The 20,446-nt window shown below is 41.6% G+C and overlaps 1 protein-coding gene across 1 annotated transcript in view; it reads left to right on the top strand.

The window, feature by feature from the left end:
• Nucleotides 1–20,446, top strand: part of fut8b (fucosyltransferase 8b (alpha (1,6) fucosyltransferase)) — a 97,001-nt gene that overhangs the window by 39,041 nt on the left and 37,514 nt on the right. The window contains exons 2-4 of the mRNA XM_079255993.1: nt 7,201–7,802; nt 18,287–18,405; nt 19,430–19,592. Coding sequence (XP_079112119.1) covers nt 7,600–7,802; nt 18,287–18,405; nt 19,430–19,592 — 485 coding nt within the window. The 5' untranslated portion in view covers nt 7,201–7,599. The remainder of the gene's footprint in view (nt 1–7,200; nt 7,803–18,286; nt 18,406–19,429; nt 19,593–20,446) is intronic.

The following is a 20,446-nucleotide window of genomic DNA, read 5'->3' on the forward strand; positions in this document are numbered from 1 at the left end:
CTCCCCATCTCTTTAGCCCGTCCCTGGCACACCAGGCTGTGAAAGGTCAGTCGTCATTGGGACTCATTATGTGGAACAGAAACTGGAACAGACAGTAAATGTGTGTGTGGATCCCAGCAGCAATAAAGCTCAAGGCAGAGGGATAGCACAGGCCTTGAGTTTCTGCTTTCTTTGCTCGCAAGCAATGACGGCCAAGGTTCTTTGTAGCTCTGGCCCTCACAGAGGACTGTGTTGTTGTTTTGGTTTTTTTTTATTGTTGTGCTTTTTTTTCTACCAGCGCTCTGCATAAAAAGTAAATGATCACTGTGTAATTTTTTTTTCTGCAATCCATCCATCACCACATAAATACTCACTTAAGCTCTTGCACATCAACACTGACATTCAAGGTCCTCTCCATTGCTGCAGGGGTGATACATGCAGCTGCTTTAGCAGCGTTGACTCCTGCTCTTTTCTCTTCCATCTCCAACACACACAAACACACCATTGCAGAGCCAGTTCATCGCCTTCACTGACACGGTGAATTTACAATGCTGACCTTGACCATGTTTGAGCCCTGAGATTTACCTTCATGTACCAGGGGACAGTTTGGGGTGGCAGCAGGGGGGGGGGGTCCGCATTTTTATTTGGATATAAAAAATAATAAAGACTGCTCATTAGCACATTTTATTGCTAATCATATGCTCATCCATCGCAATTGAAAACTTTTGTGTTCAGAGTGTTTATGAAATCAAGTCGCACACACACCCAACTTGGCCGGTGAGGTGTGCGAGTGTGCATGTGCACCTATCTTTGTGACACCCCGTGACTGCGTGTGCATGTTTCTAAGGCGTGTGCATGTACATCGTGCTGTCAGCGAATTCTCCGCAGAGATAACCTTGAAGGAGAGACCCTGGGCTTGGCTGTGATACTGAATGCCAAGCTGCAGCGGGCTCAGCGGTGGCATTGCTGGAACTTTTCTGAGACCTTTAAACTCTTCTCTGAGACATAATCCTGAAGTTAAGATGGGGGAGGGGGGCATGGCTGCTTGAATGGAGGCAATGCTGATAGTTGATGGAAACGAAAGGCTGTCTCTGTAAATCCATGACAATCCTTGTTCGAATTCAGCATGTCACCATAAAATTTTTTCAACTTTCATTATCAATTCTTTGGCAGCAACAAACTTAAGGAACACCACCACCACCACCTCTTCTTGCCAAAACATTTATCTTCATTCTCATCATTTTGCAGGGATAAGATGCTACTTTCCTAGTTTTTTACATAAAGGAATAGAGGCCATCTGATTCATCCTCATCCTTCAACTGGGTCACTGGGAGCCATTTGGATTGCAAGATAAGCACTATTCCTTCAGCTCCCAAAAGAAGACTGGCACATTATCCCTGCATAATGGAGGGGTGGGCTAAAGGGGAGGAACTCTGATTGGCCCTTTATCGTCAGTCAAACTTGTGCTTGCTAGCCAGGCAATGGAGGCACCGAGTTTATGGGATTGAGAATTAGCCTGATTAGAGATGTGGACCATCATGACCAACACATCTTCCAGAAACTTACAATAGATTTAGCCGTTTGTTTATTTTTCTCTTCCAAAATTTAACTTTTGAACTTAGGAAGTGCCAGCAGGGGTAGTTTTTCGTACTTGCCTCACCTTTACCACCCAGAACTCGACACCTTGTCCTTCTAAACACTCCAGTTATGTTGCATTTCTGAGTTATGGAAGCACTGAAGGATAATGAGCTCTGCTAGCTTGAAATCAGAATTTTATTATGAACTTCGTGCTTAATTATTAAAAAATAAATTGAACACAGTTGGGGGAAATGCATCATGCGGAAAGATTCTAAAACTAAAATGTAATGAAGCTTTTCAAGTCACATTTGGACTTTGCATCCAGACAGACTAATAATTCCTCAGCCAACTTTATTGATTTTTGGGTTTGTTTGTGCACATTTGCATACTTGAATTGGTTAATTAAATAGCTTGAATTTGTTAATTATATAGCTTGAGGAAAAACTATTAATGGGAGACTTTGGGGCTCCTCCGAGGTGCTCGTCTTGCCTTGTAATTTTGGCCACAGGATCATCTGAAACAAGGCAAGAAATGATCTTTAATTGTCTTGCTTAACAGATATAATATCCTACACAGTCAGAATCAAGCTTTAAACACCCACTATGTGTAATTTCTCTGTAATTACAGAATTACTTTATAATAAGCAATGACTGAGGACATGATTGCGGTGTATAATTTGTTGGCTGTTGGCCTCTCTTTCCATGTGTATGTATTAAAACCCTTTTCATTTATTTGGCCATCATGCCCTTTACTCTCCTGGCTTTCCATCTATCTATTTTCTTCTCTTTCCCCTCGCTTGTCCTCACGCCTGGCTTTCTCTCTGCCTTTTAGCTTAAGTTAATGGACTCCTGCACATTCGACTCAGAAATGTTGTGAAGTAAACAGCAGCTCATGAAATATTTACCACTCTTCTGTGTGTGAGGGTGTATGCCGGTATGTGCGCGTCTGTGGATGCAGTCAGCTGTAACGAGCCATGCAGCTCCCACACACCATCTCTCTGGTGCACACATGCATATGAAACACCAGGGGCACCAAAAAAGAAACTAAGGGTGTCTCCGCATCTCGGCATTGAGCCAGCTAAATAGGGAGAGGGAGAACTGGGAGTGGGAGTGCTGTGTAGCTGTGTGAGTCAGACGTCCACTGGTATTCCTGCTGGGGAAAATAAAAAGCACCACATCGGATTTAACCTGAATGTTTTTTATGCAAATGACAATCAGTAGAAAATTATAAGGTTGTTATTCCATTGCTGATTGTTTTTAGAGCCTTTTTTTGTAATATATGTTCATTAACTTGTTTTCATGTTCAATCCATCATCAACTACCATGTCACCCATGTGAGTTTGAAACTAGATTTAACCATCTTTTAAGACAGGAGTGCTAAAGAAAAGCACTGAACTTCCAGGCCAGCTGAGTAAATGACCAGAAAAGCTGCTCAGCAGCCAATTGTAAAATTCTGCAGGAAAAGAAAATAGCTACAAAGAAGTGTGTTTTTTAAGAACCGCTTGCTCAGCAAGACCCTTCCTGGGTAAATTAAAGTTAAAAGTGCATGCAGGCTCTGTGTTGATGTTTCTTATGCTGCGTCTTAGTAGCCCAAACAGAAAGCCCCGTTTGCATTGTGCTCATAACCTGAAATGGAGAATCAAATGTCTCAAACTGATAACTGGGATAAAGACTTCAAACTGTATTCTGTATAGTATCACTCCTGAGTTGATGGGCATCTTTACTCATGTTTTCCCACCTTCATTTTTTTTTCTCATCAGCATTCTTTCAGTGTTTCATATTTGTTCTCAATCCTCTCATGTCTGTTTCCACCACATGCATCGCATCTCTCTGCCACCTTGCTATATACCATGACATGCACAACATCTTTCTACATGTCCCCTTAGGGTTGCCCCTAGCAACACACATTAATATAGTCATCTTCACCAACATAAATGAGAGGTGACAGTGTAGTCTACATATAGATAGACAGATAGATTGATATGCTGGTGTACTGTATGTGTAGGCGACGCTACCTTCCAGTCGTCCTCTAAGTTGAGCGGTGGTGGTGTAATAGAAGCCGTCCTTAGCTGAGCTGCATGCATAATTTAGTAGCGAGCCTCATCGCAGTGCTTATTGTCTGGAGACTGGAGGCTGCTGATAGATGACCCCTGATGCAGCCTTAGTCACACTGAAAAATCACCAATAGGACTGAAAAACAGGTCATTCCAGCTGACCCCTCTGGCTGCTGCATGTCGCTGCAGCGCTGGGACATTTTGTGACAGTGCTGACAGTCCACCCCGCAGGGCTCCACACACCTTCCCGACCTTTACATTGAGGGGGAATGATGCTGTTTGATACGCAAGGTCATAAGGGGAGATTTGGCAAGCTAGTGAGGGAATACAATTTGTTTGTATGTTGAAATAAAATCTCATATTTAATCGTGTCTGTTGTAGACTCAGAGATCAGGTTTCCACTTAATTTGGAGGATGAAGGAAGGAGAGGGCGAGGTAAGGGGGAAGGAAGCGGAGTACAGAAGAGGCCAGCTTTTCTAAAATCCCACTGTCAGCATCTCTGTCACGCCGTCCTACGTAGAAACCATTGTGCCACAGTGGGGAACTTTTTATTTATTTAACTGAAAATATTATCATTTCCATAATTTATGTACACTCTTGCTCTCTCGTGAGTTGAGGGAAAATGTGAGAGGTTTTAGAATGTGCTAAAAGCTCCAGTTCTCCGCTTGGCTATATTTCTAGCAGAACATTACACTGACAGATCTTCATCAGCGGAACAAATTTTAGCAGAGTATCACTGCAGAGTTACATTCCGTCTTTAATCAGGCCACTTTCTGCGGACGCGGGACTCAATAGATGTCTCCTCATTTTTGTAATTATAAAACCCAGCTATCTAAAACTATAATGTGTTTCTCCTCTCCTGTGCCTCTTCATCAAAGCTGAGCTCAAAGCCATGATGAAAAGGGACTGTAAAAGCATCTTTACTCATTTTCTGAAGCCATTGACAGGATTTGATAATGGTCATAATGTGCTGCTTGCAAAAGAGGCTTTTCTTTTTAAAACAGGCGACCTATAAGCCTGCAGGTTTTGCACATTCAGAGATGAGCTACATTTCTTTAATAACGATTATTGGCTGTTTTCATTATTTCATTGCAAGTGGTTAATATCAGATTCTGCTGCCTGACCTCTACTTAGTGTGTGCTTTGACAGATCTAACTAGATAATCTCATGCTGTCCTCCAGCTTTGACTGAAGTATTAGGTTGAAGTAATTTTGCAGTTATCGTCTACTAGTTTGTGGAACAGTTTTCCCAAAAGTGCAACGGCAGTGTTGTATGAATCCCGGGACATTGAAGATTTATAATATCCAATGTCTAATGTGCAAAAATATTCTCAGTATACAGTTCTGGCCTTTCAACTTGCATATTTTTCAGTTGTAATATGGTGCCATTGACTCTCAGGTGGAGAAGAAACTAATCCCAGCATGTCAACTCAGATTATTTAGTGTTTTAATGCAATTTGGCATTAAATGAGCTGAATTTACACATTTTGAGACATGCACAGCTTGTATTTCAGCCATTACCATGACAAGATACTTTAGTCCAACACAGAATGGGCTTTCTTGGGGCTGTTTTTTTATTTATTTATTTATTTTTTTAGTTGGCATTGGTCATAACTTGTTTCTTTACAGCTGAATAAACAGTAATTTACTTTTGATCGTTGCTTTGTTACTTTGACAGTAGTGGTTCATTAGCTGATTACTAAGAATATCCGAAAACTATACTAGGTATTTTCAAACATATTAGTTTCTTCTGCTTTATTTCTTTCTTACACATTTACACACAACTTTTATCACCATTCACATCTCAAAGTATAGATTCATTGATATTTAATATGCTATCTATTTATCTTCAGTTATGTGTTTTATGAGTTGGAGTATGCTGAATAAAATGTAATTGGCCTGTGAAATTGATGCATCTGCACTGTTTTCTCACCGGACAAGTTGTTACAAGGTTCACATTAGCAAATGGTGGGATGTAAACTGATATAGGGCCCAATGTGATGCAGGGAGTTTTCACTTGCCTGGTGGGTTGCTTACAGCTAGGTTAGGTTTCATCCATAAGCCTGAAATTTTTACTTTTTTTTTTTTTTTTTCTCTGCAGCATTTGGCTGTCTTATTGAGCAGTTTTATATGTATATGTTTTAGTCTATTGCACTCAGACCTCATTATGGTTAATCAAACACCATGACAAGGGTTTATTCAGCCTGGCTTTTAGTGAAGTCCCAATCATACATTAACAAGTGGAGTGCTATCCTTCTGCACCTCTTATTTTCCATAATAAAACACAGCTCAGCACATTGTCGTGCTGCATGCATAAAGAGGGGCCACTGGTGTGTCAACCCAGGTTAGTTGCAACAGGGGCACCAGCAAGGAGTGGACATCTGCACAGATTCCAGTCAGCCCCCAGCATTCAGTCAGAAATAATTGCATAAGTAGAGATCTTGCTTTACTGGTTTTCTACTGCTGTGTTCTGGGCAATGTGTGCATTTGAAGTCTGAGCCATCTCTACGGTATTTAAGCACGACGGCGTTTCTGCCCTACATATCAAGTATGCCGGCACGGTAAACACGAGCCGCAGTTAACCTACTTGTGAGCTGCCGGGTGAACCCCAGCAGGAACATTTGCCTCCGTCTTAAACGCTCACAGACATAAACACCAGGAACTCCGCAACATGCCAATCAAAGCCATCTCACCAGAGCCACTCACATAAAGTCTGAGATGCTTGGCATTATTCCAGCATGCTGTGATACAGAACCAGAGATGATGGCACACACACTCATGCGCTTGCACGCATCTGCTAGTCTTCATCCCATCACAGGTTTAGCCTCAGCTTGTATGGCAGGACTTTGTTTGGGAATTGACAGCGAAGGTTGCTTCATAAATCCAGCATGCGTCCATCACCATCTCCCCTGCTCTTTTGGGGTGAAAAGAAGTGATGATCCAAGGACTTTTTTTTTTTTTCTTGTTCCTTCTGCTTACTGCATCACCTTGACAATGTTGCATTCTGGCACTGAGCTTCCCAGAAATAGCAGTGGCCGTTTGGAAAGGAGGAAAACGCTCAGGGAGAGCATATGCAGGATTTCATCGACTAAGTGTTTCTCTTTCAAGTGTTGGAAGTGGGTTGTGGTTGGCTGTGGATGAGGATGCACTATTTGATGTGGAGGAAATAAGATTCTTTTGTGGTATCGTTGTTTCTGTAAATATGTGCTGGCTTGACCAAGTTTTGAAAGACTTCATTGTGTGTGACTACAAGTGTACATGTAATCTACAAACAAGCACAATGCTGAAAGTGGAACATCTGTGTCCCGTCTCGACAGCAGTGCAGCACAGCTCAGGGACTACACATCACTGTGTAAATGCAAATTGCAGTGTCATACTGATCAATCCTGTAGGCTGCTGAGACAGGGTTGTGTCAAGATCAGTCAGCAGCATCTTGACTGTTCTTTACACTGTATGTGTGTGGCTCTATCTGTCTCATGCTTTGCTTTCCTCTTTAAAATTGCTTTTGTTTGACCAGCAAGCTTAGGTGTTTGCTAATCAAAACTGTCTTGCAAAAGCTCAATTAACGCATATGTTTCTTTGTTTCTACAGGATGCAACCTAAATAGAAGAATCCTGTTGGAAAGGAAGGACGAGGCACGGTGGTGTTGGATAACTTGTCAGCACGGAGCTGGGTGGAGGGTGAAGACGCCAATCAGACCACCAAAAACCTGACTTCTAAAAGTGCTAGCTATGCTTTAGCACAAAAGCAAAGACAGACTGATTAGTGGAGCAACACCTTTTGCCTTTGTATAAACACTCCTGAGCCACGAAACGCACAATATCTCCATCGCATCTGTCACTAACCATCCTTGCAAAGATGCCAGCACCACGGTTAGGGCTGTGGCATTTGTGGTGACGGGGCACAGAGTGTGCATCCGGCGGGCAGGCCGGTGGGCCGGTGAGCGTACAAGCACACCACAACGCTTTTTTGGGTGGGCGTGGTTAAACCATGCGGCCTTGGGCGGGTTCATGGCGTTGGATTACCCTTGTGCTGTTGGCCTGGGGCACTCTCCTCTTCTACATTGGTGGTCACTTGGTGAGGGACAGCGAGCATCCGGAGCGGTCCAGTCGGGAGCTCTCCAAGATTCTGGCGAAGCTGGAGCGACTCAAGCAACAGAATGAAGACCTGCGGCGCATGGCAGAATCTCTCAGGTGGGTGAAGTGCTTGAATCGAGCAGAAACTAGTTTCTTGAGCCAAGTCCTCCTTCTGTGTTTGCCATCTTGCCTTTACATTAGGGTTGGCAGTATCAGTTTTTAAAATTATAGCAATATAATTTTACATGAAAAATATGATTAAACAATGTTGTTTATCTCTTTAGTGTTTGTTGTGTCAGAATTATACCAAGAGGTCCTCAAATGGCCAATTTTTTCCTTTCCTTGACTTGGAATTCAACCCGTCCCTTTTCATATCGCTCACTCTGGTGGCTCGGTTTGATAATGGTTTGGAATCAAAGCTGCAGAGGAGCAGCAAAATTGGTGATGTTTGATATTGGCTTTTTTTTTTTTTTTAAACCAATATCTGATAAACCGACTTTGTCAAACTCTTAATTTCTGATACCGACATCAACCTATACCAATATTTTTGGATCGAGTTGTGCCGAAAAAACAAATATATCTGGAAAACTATACGACATTTCTTATATTTTGTCATTTTGAGTTAGAGGAGACTAAGCTGAAGAGTTTGAAGTGCATGATGTGTAAAAGTTATGTCATTAAAAAAAATAAAAACCAATAACAATATTTTCCAATACTGCATTTTAATTTTGATATCGGCAGATAATATTGGTGTCGATAACATCGGACATCTCTAAAAATAATGTTTTGTGTCTAGATTATTTAGGTTTAAGCATGACTAATCTGTTCCACTCTTAACAGCAGCACCTTTAAGTATGAAGAGTTAAAAGAAGTGCATAACTTTTTGTCCTTTGAAACGCTGCGCAATAGACATGTTGGATGGTTCATTAACAACTGTTACGTGTATTTATGTAGCCGTCACTGCTTAACGACCTCCAGAGGCTGACAAACTTCACAATACAGCTTTTTCATCTGGATGCCGTGTGACGTTACATGCTAGCAAACGGATATTTACACTCCGACCGCTCATAAATTATTAAGATGAACATACATTATTAGAGGCAGAAGGAGAAAAAGAGACGGAACAAAAGAAAAGACATGAGTGAAGATCTGACCGTCTTGTACTGTCTGGAGAAAGCTCACAGTATAGGCAGGATGCAAGATGGATGCAGACTTAATAAACTGTTGATAGAGGGAACATCACTGTAAACATTGCAAAAGTTCTGTACTTTGTCATATTTGTGCGTTTATGTGCAACACGTAAACAGAGAACAAAAGTGGTGGACATCCATCAGTTTGTCTTTGTTCTTCTTGGCATCTGGTTTTAAACAGCAAAAAAATCATGTTTAAGTATATTTAAACATGGCACTGTTTCAACTTTTTTCTGGTTGAGGTTAGCAATGGAAGGGTCCCAAAAACAGGATGGCTCAGGTCTAATATTCTGGCACCTTTTCTTGTTTATTGCTTTTCGAAATGCGGAGAAGGAAAAAAAAAAAAAAAACCTTTCTGTCCTGATTCAAGTTGTACCCTTTGGTGGAAACTGGTCTTCACAGACATGTTATGAAAAGCTCCATGCATGACTTTTGGCTCTCGTAAATCCAGCGCTTTTGTGAACATCTGGATAAGTGGTGTTGTAATGTAGCTTGCCTTTTTGTTGCGGTCCTTCTTTGTCCTCGCTATGTCAACATTTTAAGTGCTCTGCAAAGCTGCATCAGTTTTTGTTAGTCTTACAAATCTTCCGCTGACATTTTGAACAAAACAAAGTTGACAGCAAATGTAATACACCTGCTGAGCTCTGTCTGGACAGTAAACTTGTTATTTAGAAAAGCCCTACAGCGCAACAACTGCTGCCTTTAGCTTCCTGTCAGTCCAATGAGAAGAGCGATTCAAATGCTGAAATTTGGCAGGGAAATTACTGAAACTGTGTGCTTCATCGTTAAACAAGGCTAAACAATATTTAATCAGCTGACTCTTGTCCATTTGCAAAGGCTGATCAGTAGTGTCATACATGTTGCATGTGACAGATGGATTGTCTGTCACACACCTCAACAGATTTCATTGTTGTTGCGGAAAACAATATCACATCGCTTGAGTCCATTAACCACGCAGCATTTTTCACACATTCACGCTATTCGTAATAGCAAGACAGATGGTTCTGCTCTTATCTCCACATGCTGTTTCTCCTCACACTCCCTACAGTAGCTCTGCACACTGATGTGTGTGCGCACCTTCCTGCACCGAGGATGTGTGTCATATTAACGTAGCGCTTCAGATGTTGCCATTGCTGCTCCTCTGTGATATTCCAATTCACTTTGATGCAGGGCCCCCTCATCAGTGCACACAAACATAAAAACACACACATGCATTGCTTCAAACAGCTGGTCTCTGATTAAATCCCTTGCTTTTGTAATTATTTAAAATTGGCTCAAAAACAAAGGTGGAATTCATGGCATGAAAAAAAAACAAAAAAAAAAACAAGCGCAGCTTTCACTCGATGTTCAGCCGATGTCCAGATGGGTCATTGACACGCTGCACGGCTTGTTTCTTGTTATTGAGTTCAGTTGTTGATCTGGGACTGAGGTCTCCTCAGTTGTTTACTGGGGCAGTGCCACAGTGCCTCCTCGAGTCCCTCTAAGCTTCAAATAAGAATCCAGTTAAACATGTAAGCAGGCAGCCAACTGATATTAAGCTTTAGGAGATTTTCACAGGAGTTGCTTTGTTAAATTCTGTAACTTTGTGCTTATGAGTGTGTGTGTGTAAAGTGACCACACTAGCTTAGGAGAGGAACTCCTGTAGTGTCTCTTATCCTTGCATTAGAGCCTTAATAGACACAAAGAGGCTGTTACTGAGCTGCCCATCATCCACCACTACGGCCCCCTCCCTTCACTGTTCATCACCTGCCCTGATTCCCACTTTTCCTCCTTCTTCACCTCAACCTCTCTCCTCCCTCATTGCATCCTCATTCTACAAGCTGAACTGCTGACAGAGGCAAAGCACCGAGCCACACTCCAGTCACAGAATGACTACGTAACGACTCACTAGCTTCACTCACTGACTAGTACAACACAAGCCTAACTCGATTCGCCACCTTCAAAACGCCTTACCAGCACATACGCAAGTGCCTTCATTTTTTATGAAAGGCCTCAGAGAGATTTAAACCCATAAAACTGACATTACACATCATGTTGAGTTCTTGCCCTGCAGAAACTGGCTCCATTCAGACAGATTTATAGATCAGAGTAAAATTTAACTTTGTTAGTGTCATTGCACTGCGGCTGTACTGGAGAGATACATTATCAGACAGGGTGGCGCAGTCATTACATATCTGACAGGCTCTTATTTGCTTTATGACAGTGAGTTTGTGTGGAGCATCGATTTTGTTGATCTCAAATTAGTACAATTGCAAAAGACAAACAGTTACTTCTTCCAAAGTCCTCACACACACACACACACACACACACACACACACACACACACACACACACACACACACACACACATTTAACCAGCTTTGCCGAGCTATTTTAGAATAAATTTGCCATGTGTAGTTAATCAATACATCAGTCAAACACTTGGATTCAAGTTAGTATCACCTGGTCAGGCCTACAGATGCGATCCAGTGATTCAGGCCACTCTTGATTGATTTGAGTGACGGGCCATGGGCCAACCCACCAATCACCCTGCAGCATTAAACGAGAGGTGAGAACGAGGTCGAGATGCTCAACCTGTATGGCTCCGCCCTCACTGCAGCTGTCAGTCACCTCGGGCACGGAGCCACCGCTCCTGTGGAGACAGTGACACGTGCCAGCCTGATTGTGCGACACCGGGGGGACATGGAGGGGCAAGAGTGACAGCTGGGTTGAGCGATGAAGACCTGATCGATTCCCCCACCCCAACCGAGGGGGGGGGGATGCAGAGGAGAACGGGGGGGAGCATGATGGATGGCGTGAAGACCACACTAAGTAAAAAGCAGCAAGGAGGAAATGAAAAATGAGGACTGAGGGGATGGGAAGAGTTGCAGAGACCACAGCCACTGTGCTAATCTGCTTTATATATTATTCCAGCCTCCCTCAGTGCCAACAGGATGTTTGCTATTGTGCACCACAATCAAAATCTAAGCCATAAAAGAGATTAATGCGCTGCCTCGAAGTTGGTAGTTTTCAGTTGACAACATGCTGTAAAGTCATGTAATTTGCTCTGCAACTTAAAGCGGAGGCAAAGAATTATTTGCATGCACAGAAGCATGTGACCGGATCTAGGACCAGAGAGAAGAGCAACACTGAAGCAAATTGTTTTTCCATGCTTCAGTGGAATTGTCTTGTAATGATGTTGACCATTAGCCCTGAATTCTCACCTTGCAATATGTCCCTTTGGTTTGCCTCTAGCTATAGCCTGTAAAATCTATACTTTTTTGCTTGCCCTGATTTGGGTGCCTATCTTTCAATGCCAATTACAACGCAAATTTAAAATACGGTCTGTGCAGTTTGTTTTGTGACTCATGTGTAAACAGGCAGTGAGAGGTCCATAGAGGCAGAGTAGGTTGCTACTCATAGACCTGAACTCCCATAGACCTGGTCATCGCTCAGACCCTGCACGTGGAGGTCTCCTTCCACACACAGGCCTCATTGTTAGAGCTGTCTGCGGTCGGGACATCTCTGTCAAGCAGGGCTCAGAGCAGAGCCCGCTCGTTGTGGAAGTGCTGAAGCGTTGGAGCATGCGAGGCAAGAATGTACTCTTCAGAATCAGTTTACATGGGATTTACACTGTGTCAGTGGATATAACACAGACACAGCAAAGGAAGAGGACATAAACTGATTGGACACAAGTAAGGAATATTTGTACAAAAGCATCACACACACACAGTATAGTACAATAAATATTCTGTCATTATCTCCTCAAACTAAGAATCCCACAGCAGCCTTTAAAATAGTTTCTAAGCAGCAGCTTCAGGTTTTCATGGTAATATTGAAAATTTCCACCTATTTGTTTCACACTGCCGCATTCTTGCCGTTTATCAGCTTGACTTATTGGAGTCAAGTGGTTAGAGGCACTGAGTTCTCAGGAAAGCCTGGAAAATATCACTTCAGCCTTTGACGCATCGCAATGGAGCCACATACAAATACACTTGTTTAAAGTCATGTAAGCGACAATGTAAAGGCAAATTGCATCCTGCCGCCGTCTTTCATCCACACCACAGAGAACACTTTACATCTCCTTCCTTATGTATAGCGTTCCAGGTCAGTGCACAAGTTTTCATATGAAATCAGCCAGACTTTGTTAAATCTTTCCTTAGAAACATGCAGATGCCACACTGTCACGCTGGTCCCTGCAGTTTAAACTGCTTCACCCGACTCTGATTACCCTGTGAACTCTGCGGTTAGCGGTAGGAGGGGCGGGAGCCAGCGGTGTGACAGCTGGGACAGCATATCAGAGGAAACTGGGCTGTATGCTGCTCCTCACATGCTTTCCGACTGAATGCACAATGCCTGTGGGGCTCATCATCCCCTGCTTTATCCCCCACCCCAGCATCACATCTTTTTGCATCCTGCTTCTCCTAACTCTATTTTCTCATCTGTTACCTTCTCTGCACCGTTTGATTAAGATGCTGCTGCATCCAGCTGCTTTGTCTGGTTTCTGCTGCAGTTTCTCTACAGATCCTCTCCAGGATCATTTCTGTTTCTGTGCAAAGTTGCATCCTTCCTGTTTGTGTGTGTGTGTGTATAAATTATATCACCATATCTTGGATAAGGATAGCTACGTTTTTTTCTGCTCTCACACACTTGTAACAATTGCACTTGCAGTTTGTATCCTAGATAACCTCTGTACCACGCTCCCACTCATTAGCCCAAGCTGATTTTGCTTGTTGTTTTCATCCTTGTGCAAGGAGATATCATATTATTTGGATGTAACAGTTATAGCAGCACTTATAACCCCTGGGAAATGATGTAACTTAGAAAGAAGCCTCCATCCTGTGCAGCGGTGTAACTAGCAGATAAGGGTGTGGCCTATGGGAAAAGCTAGTTGAATACAGTTGGAGAATAGATAATAGAACTGATACTTGAAGAGGAAGTGCTGCTAGGTTTTATTTCAAAGATCTGTGTCAGGTATGGGTCACACCAGATATGTCATTTGGAAAAAAAAAAAGGTTAGGAAAAAAACTGCATTTAGGTGTTGTTCCAGGAAAGCATACAAAGGTAAACTATTGTCCTTCACAGGGTTTATATAATGTAGAAGGAAATACTTTTCTCAAGTTTTCATGGCTTTAAAGCAGATTGCTCGGTTAGTGTTCAGTGGAGTGGGAGGCAAAGGCTTCTCAGGGACCAGGGCTTGCACATTGAAGGGGAGTTGTGTGGCAAGTGAGGCTCCCGCAACTTTAAAAGTCTCATCTTTATGCCTGCCAGCGACTGATGTTCCTTACTCAAGGAGCAAATTGAGTTTGCATGCCCTGATGACTCATTATGGTGAATGCACATGGGCATTTGGACATATTTAGTTTTAAATCTTTTTTTTCCTCTTACACGTCATTGGCTTTTTTCTTTTTCCTCTGCAGACTGACGTGAACTTGGTGTTCAGAGGATGTCAGAGAGCTCATTTGTGTTTTTTCCATGCCTGCATGCTGTAGTTATTCATGGTTCACTGACACAGAGCAGTTAATATGCTAATTTATATTTTTGCATTTATCTGTGAGATAATTGACTAAACACTTAAAATAAAATATGCAGTTGTATCACAGATCGACATACATGCGCACAAAAATACATTACTGCATTTGATTAATTTAGCTAAATTGCTCTCCAAACAACATTTCAACGTTAACAAGCAGCATATCTCCCCCAAGACTTTCATCTGGAAATTTTTTCACACTCGACACTTTCGAGCACAGCTGTTTATCATGAAGTCGGATACCCCTGTGATATTTTTCTGATGGTGTCACTAGTCCTTACTTCAACAGGCTGGGTGATAAAATTCTTTGTGTTTTATGTTTTTTTATTGACTTCATGAAAGCCAGCAGAAGTGCTGTGGCCAGTTTAAATCCATACATTTATCTGCAGATTCTACAATATTTCTCCACTATTAACCAACAGATATTGTTGCATGCCACTTTGCAGGATGTTTTGCCATGTCAAGACTTTCAAGTTTTTTTTCTTCCTTTAAAGGGAAATAAAGGGAAATGCGTGAGTCTAATTTGTGGGTTTATCCCAGACTGGAGAGTGCTTCTCACTCATTAGAATTACACCTCAAATGCTGGTCTCTCCAGTTCCAGTTCTGAGATCAATCTACCCATCAATCTACTACCTTTTTATTATTTTTTTTATTTTTATTTTTTACCAGAAATCAGTATAAAGAGTTGCCTAAATCAATTGGTAAAGTTGTGCTTCAGGGTGCATTCACACTAGCCATTTTGAATTGAATATTGTCTTGTCTGAAATGTCCAGTTCATTTAGGTCGGTGTGAATGCACAACCGAACTCAGATGTGCACCAAAGAAGCAAACGGCGGTCTAACCAAAAGTATAGCTCTCTCCACCAGGAAGGGTCCTGCATTAACCAGCAGATTAACAAGTTTTTAGTTCCTTGTTTGTCTTTTCCTTCAGTAATTGTTGATGCAGCACAGTCTCAGGCATAGAGGGGAATGTATTATTCAAAGTGTTTGATTTGTTGGACTGGAATGAAAAAAATGAACCCTGATTGACTTAAAGCTGGGGTAGGTAATCTTGCTCAGTGACATCTTTTTTTTTTTTTTACTCTGGGTGATGTGGTTCCTTGTCCTGACAGGGGTCTATACATTTTGTTATCATGAACGATTAGAAATATCTTTATTAGAACCTCAGTTTACTGTAAAGCTGTAAAAACATTCGGATCGACATGAACTTGTTGATTTCTTATATTTCGTAAGCTTCATCTCTTTGCTTCTCTCCTCCCTAGGGCCCGACCGATATGGATTTTTATATACCAATATCGATATAAAGAATTTAGAGCAGGCAGATAGCCGATATAATGGCAGATAAATCCATCCACCAGAAAAAAATTCAAAAATATTACTCAAAGCTAAAATGCTACATTCTAAGCTCATTCTTAAACTCATGTCTACCTGTTAGACACCATGAACTATCTGAATTATTTACTGATTTAAAAAATGTAAATACGGTTTTCTTATTCCACAGTGCCTACACACAGGTCACTGTTTTATCAGCTGATCTCTTTCCTTCTTCATCATATTTGACAGGGAAACCAAAGTGTTCCCTTTATATACAGTCTATGGTTCCACACAGGGGATTTGAATGAACTGGCGCGTTCAAGTAAGTTCCTCCGCTCGCCATGACCACGCTGCACTTATGTGGAACGATTATGCACGCTTTTTTTTTTTTTAAGATACTGATATCGTAAATACTGATCCGAACGGATCGCGGATCAATGATGATTATACGTTGCACCACTAATAATAATAATAATAAGTATTCAGAAGTTGTGTAAATGGCACGCAGCCACCAACTTTCACACACGTTCACGAGGCCAAACACTAAGCACTGCATTCCTTGCTGCAGTGCGTCCACGAGGTACGCAAAGACTGTTTGTTTATTTAACATTTCAATTTACCAGTGACAAAATATAAAATGCTCGTATGCAGACTTTCACTTTACTTGGCTCAGCTGCTATCTGTTTCACCGTCCGGTTTGCCGTCTCGGCTTCCACGGTAGGCAGCCATGAGCAAGGATGACCCCGCCCCCGCTATTTATCCAGCAGGCATGGGCGCCATCTGCTGGATAAGTAGCCCAATTACGTTTTTAACTTGGCAGTCTCAGAAACAAACATGACAAAAGTAAATCAATAAAAAATCTGCAATTTTTTACCGATAGCCGATATCACCCTGGACCCCCATATCGGCCGATAACATCGGCCGGCCGATATATCGGTCGGGCCCTACTTCTCCCCCTCCTGCAGCGCACACCTGATAGCCACACCCTGCATATAAATAGCATGTTAGGATAAAAAATACAAAGCAGAGAAGAAGAAACTCTGAAGGCAAACATGGCTGAGAAAAAGCAGGAAGGATTTCCAAATCCAATCCAATCTACTTTATTTATCTAGCACATTTTATCAACGCAAACAGTTTCCAAAGTGCTGCACAGTATAAAACAAAAACAATGTTACAATACTAAAAATCAGTAAATGCAAAGTAATAAACTTAAAATCAATCCCAATAAACAGGTAAAAACCAATAAATAAATTTTAAAAAATGAAATAATAAAATAACTAAAAAATGAATAACAGTCTGTCCCGACTGGACTCGTTTTATTTGCCTCCTCCCGCTAAAAAGCTGAGAAAGAGAAAATTGTTTGTGAAAAAGCTACAAATAAAAAAGCCTTGAATCACACAAGGAGCAAAACCAAAGGGGGAGGAGCCAAGACAGGATTTCAAAACTTGCTTGCTCGCCAACAATACCTACCCCAGCTTTCATTTTAAAACCTCCAATCGAACAGTCTAGGACTATCAAGTGTGAAAAGAACCTTAATGACAAACGTGTATTAGGGTATAATTTATTACTTATAATCCATTAATTTCTAGTCTGTAGTCAACTGATGTTATTTATCTGTTGAGGAATTTCCTCTAATGTTGTACAGCAAGTAACTATACTTTATATAATGTATTTACTGAATGGAACTAGTTCTACTTTATCTGTGCTATTTTTTAGAACAGTAACATGGTCAGATTTATTATATGACTGACTAAATTAAATTAGTTTCTGTTTATAGAGTTAAAAAGCTTAACTCATATAAACCTGCATCAGACCAGCTATTTGCTCTTTAAAGTGCCATTAATCTGAATCACAACTGAGTTATATTCTGGCTTCATGACATGTTTGAATTTTATATCTTATTATTATGTCACAAACTAATAGTGTTTCTCTGTGATTTGGCATTCAGTTCAGACTTTTCAGTTGATTGTTGGTTTGTAATTCTTGGTTGCATTTTGGAGAAGAGGAAAAGCTGAACCTAACAGACAAAGAAAGTAACTCAGCATTTAGAACATACTAGAATTTAGAGCTCAGAGCTAATACACGAAGGCTGCACTGTGGTGGCTTTTTGTGTGTTTGTGTGTGAATTAGTATATTTAGTAGTTCACACTACACAATACAAGTTCTCAAAGCCTGATTTTTTTTTTTCTCCTCAACCTTTTAAAACCGAGAACAGACCATCCATCTCACAGCACCCAGCAGATGTTCATCGACCTCCTGAGACCAACGCTGTCGTGAAAGCGGTTGACCTGCAGTATTTTGGATGCATTTCGTCTCATACTTGCTGCATGATACAGAGGGAAAACAGTTTGTGTTTGCAGATCAGCCACCACCATCCTAACGAGGAAAAATCCGGAGTGGAGGCTAAAAACAGCCAAGTTGATGTGGTGTAGAACTGGCTCATCCAAACATTTTGCGATGCGGTCGTTCTTTTTTTTTTTTTTTTTTTTTTTTTTAATCCAACCACATTTTTTGGACTCTCTTCATTTTATCGATGTGCTCACGCTCTCATGCTCACCAAATACGTTATCTCTTTGTGTCCTCTAGGATACCAGAGGGCCAGGCAGATGCTGGGTCTTTGGCAGCAGGAAGGCTACGCTCCCTGGAGGACCAGCTAACCAGAGCCAAACAGAAGATCCACAGCTTCCAGAAACTCACCGGAGATGGTACGCAGGCCCAGCTACAAGACTACAGGAAAGATTTAGGCATAGGTTATTAAAGTATGGTAATATGTTGCATGTCGAAAGTCTGCGCCCTGATGCGCTTTTGCCTACAGTGAGCATCTAAGTCTAGTTAGACCTGGCATAGCTCAGCAGCGATGATGGAGTAGAGCCTTACTGTCAATGGGCAGGGTTTTGTGTGTATTTGCTACTCTAAGAGTGAAAGAAGGTGTCAGGTGAGTGGGGAAATGTGTGAATGAAGTGAAAGCAATGCGAATGCCCTATTGGCATAAGGAGAGAGTGAGAGGAGAGAAAAGGGACCGAGGGAAAATAAAATTTAAAAAAAAGAAGAAGAAAGGACATGAGCTCGGAGGGCAGCGTAGGGTCACTCTTTTCATTTAGCCGCAGGGAAAGAAAAAGCTAAAAATACCCTGCAGCTTTTTCCACATAGGAAGAGGTGATGAGAGAGTAGGACGGGAAGTTAAAAATAAAAAAAAAAAATAAAAAAAGGCTATACTTCCCTTCCTCGGATTTCTTTTTGGTCTCTCTCTCTGTATCGCTCCACAGAAACAAGAGCAGGCAGCTGTGTTATCCATGTGGGTTGCTCCACATTGTTTGGTTCAGCCAGGGTGTAGAGTTCCTGAGTGTGTGTGTGTGTGTGTGTGTGTGTGTGTGTGTGTGTGTGTGTGCAAAACATGCGAGACGATGCACAAAAGCAAGTGTTTCCTAATCAGGTCAAAGTAACACCCAGGGACACATTTTGAAAGAAGTTTAATGGTTATTTTCCAAAGCTGTTCAGTTTGCCAGTAGGTTGTTTAAGCTCACATTATGTACTGTAATCCTCAGGTGTTGTGAAAAACTTCCTGATATAACTTCCAACCTCGTTGCTTCTTTCACTGGAATGGCTTTGTAGTCAACTCATTGTTTTCATCAAACTCTCTAATGTCTCATAAGCCATGCTGAGTCTTAGTGGTGAGCATTAAGCTGGTGTTTAGTGGGTTTTTTTCACCATGTTCTGCGTGCGCTGCAGGCCCCGGGCCCACTCAGGAGGAACTGCGGAGAAAGGTGGAGAATGGCGTTAAGGAGTTCTGGTACTTCGTGCGCAGCGAGGTCAAGAAACTAGCTAATGTGGAGCCCGGCGAGAGGCAGAAGTATGCCGACACACTCCTGCAGGACCTGGGACACCAGGAAAGGTGAGAGAGTACATGATAAACACTGGTAGTGAAGTTTGTAAACATAGATAAACAAAGCCTAATAAAGATTTCCTTTTCTGACGTATTACTCCAAGCAAATACTGTTATATTCCTGTTAAAGGGGAGTTTTTTTTCCTTCCCACTGTCACCGCGTGCATGCTCACGATGGGGGGTTGGATTGAAGTCATGACTCGGTGCAATCAGTTGGTTTCTATTATAGGATATGTATGAATTGGCTCAAAATGATGTGGATGTTGATTCGTGTATGTAAAGCGCCCTGTGACAACATTCTTGTGAAGTGGCACTTTACAAATAAAGTTGAATTGAATTGAATTATATTGACAAATAAGTTTCCTATTTATTTATAATGATAGTTTATAATAATAAAGAATAATACTCCAAAGACATTGTTCCAGTTTTCCCCTGACTTTTGGCTGGAAGGCCTTGTTAAAGGTCTAACTGAAATCTCTGCATCCTGTTATCTCTGCAGAGTTAATGTGTGAGGAGCCTGTAAGGTTGACTGAATAATCTGTGTCAGAGAATCACCAAATAATGTCCAGTTACGATGCCCAAGAGATGCTGTTCATTGACATAATCATTAGCCGTTAAGACCTCTGACTGGTTAAGTTACTGCCCGTGAATGATCATCTTGTTCTTCTTATTTGTTCCTTGTGTTCATGAATAAGTAAATGACACTCTCTGATTGGCCCAACCCAAATAAGGTAATGTAAGTTAATTAATAATCCAGTTAAGCTATGTGAAGTTTTATCAGTCTAGGGTCCCATTATGCTGATGTGCAACATAATTACATGATCACTTTTCACTGATCTCGAAACACACATAGATGCTTGTTA

Source organism: Telmatherina bonti, assembly GCF_933228915.1.
Source record: "Telmatherina bonti genome assembly, chromosome: 16".
NCBI classification, from domain to species: domain Eukaryota; kingdom Metazoa; phylum Chordata; class Actinopteri; order Atheriniformes; family Telmatherinidae; genus Telmatherina; species Telmatherina bonti.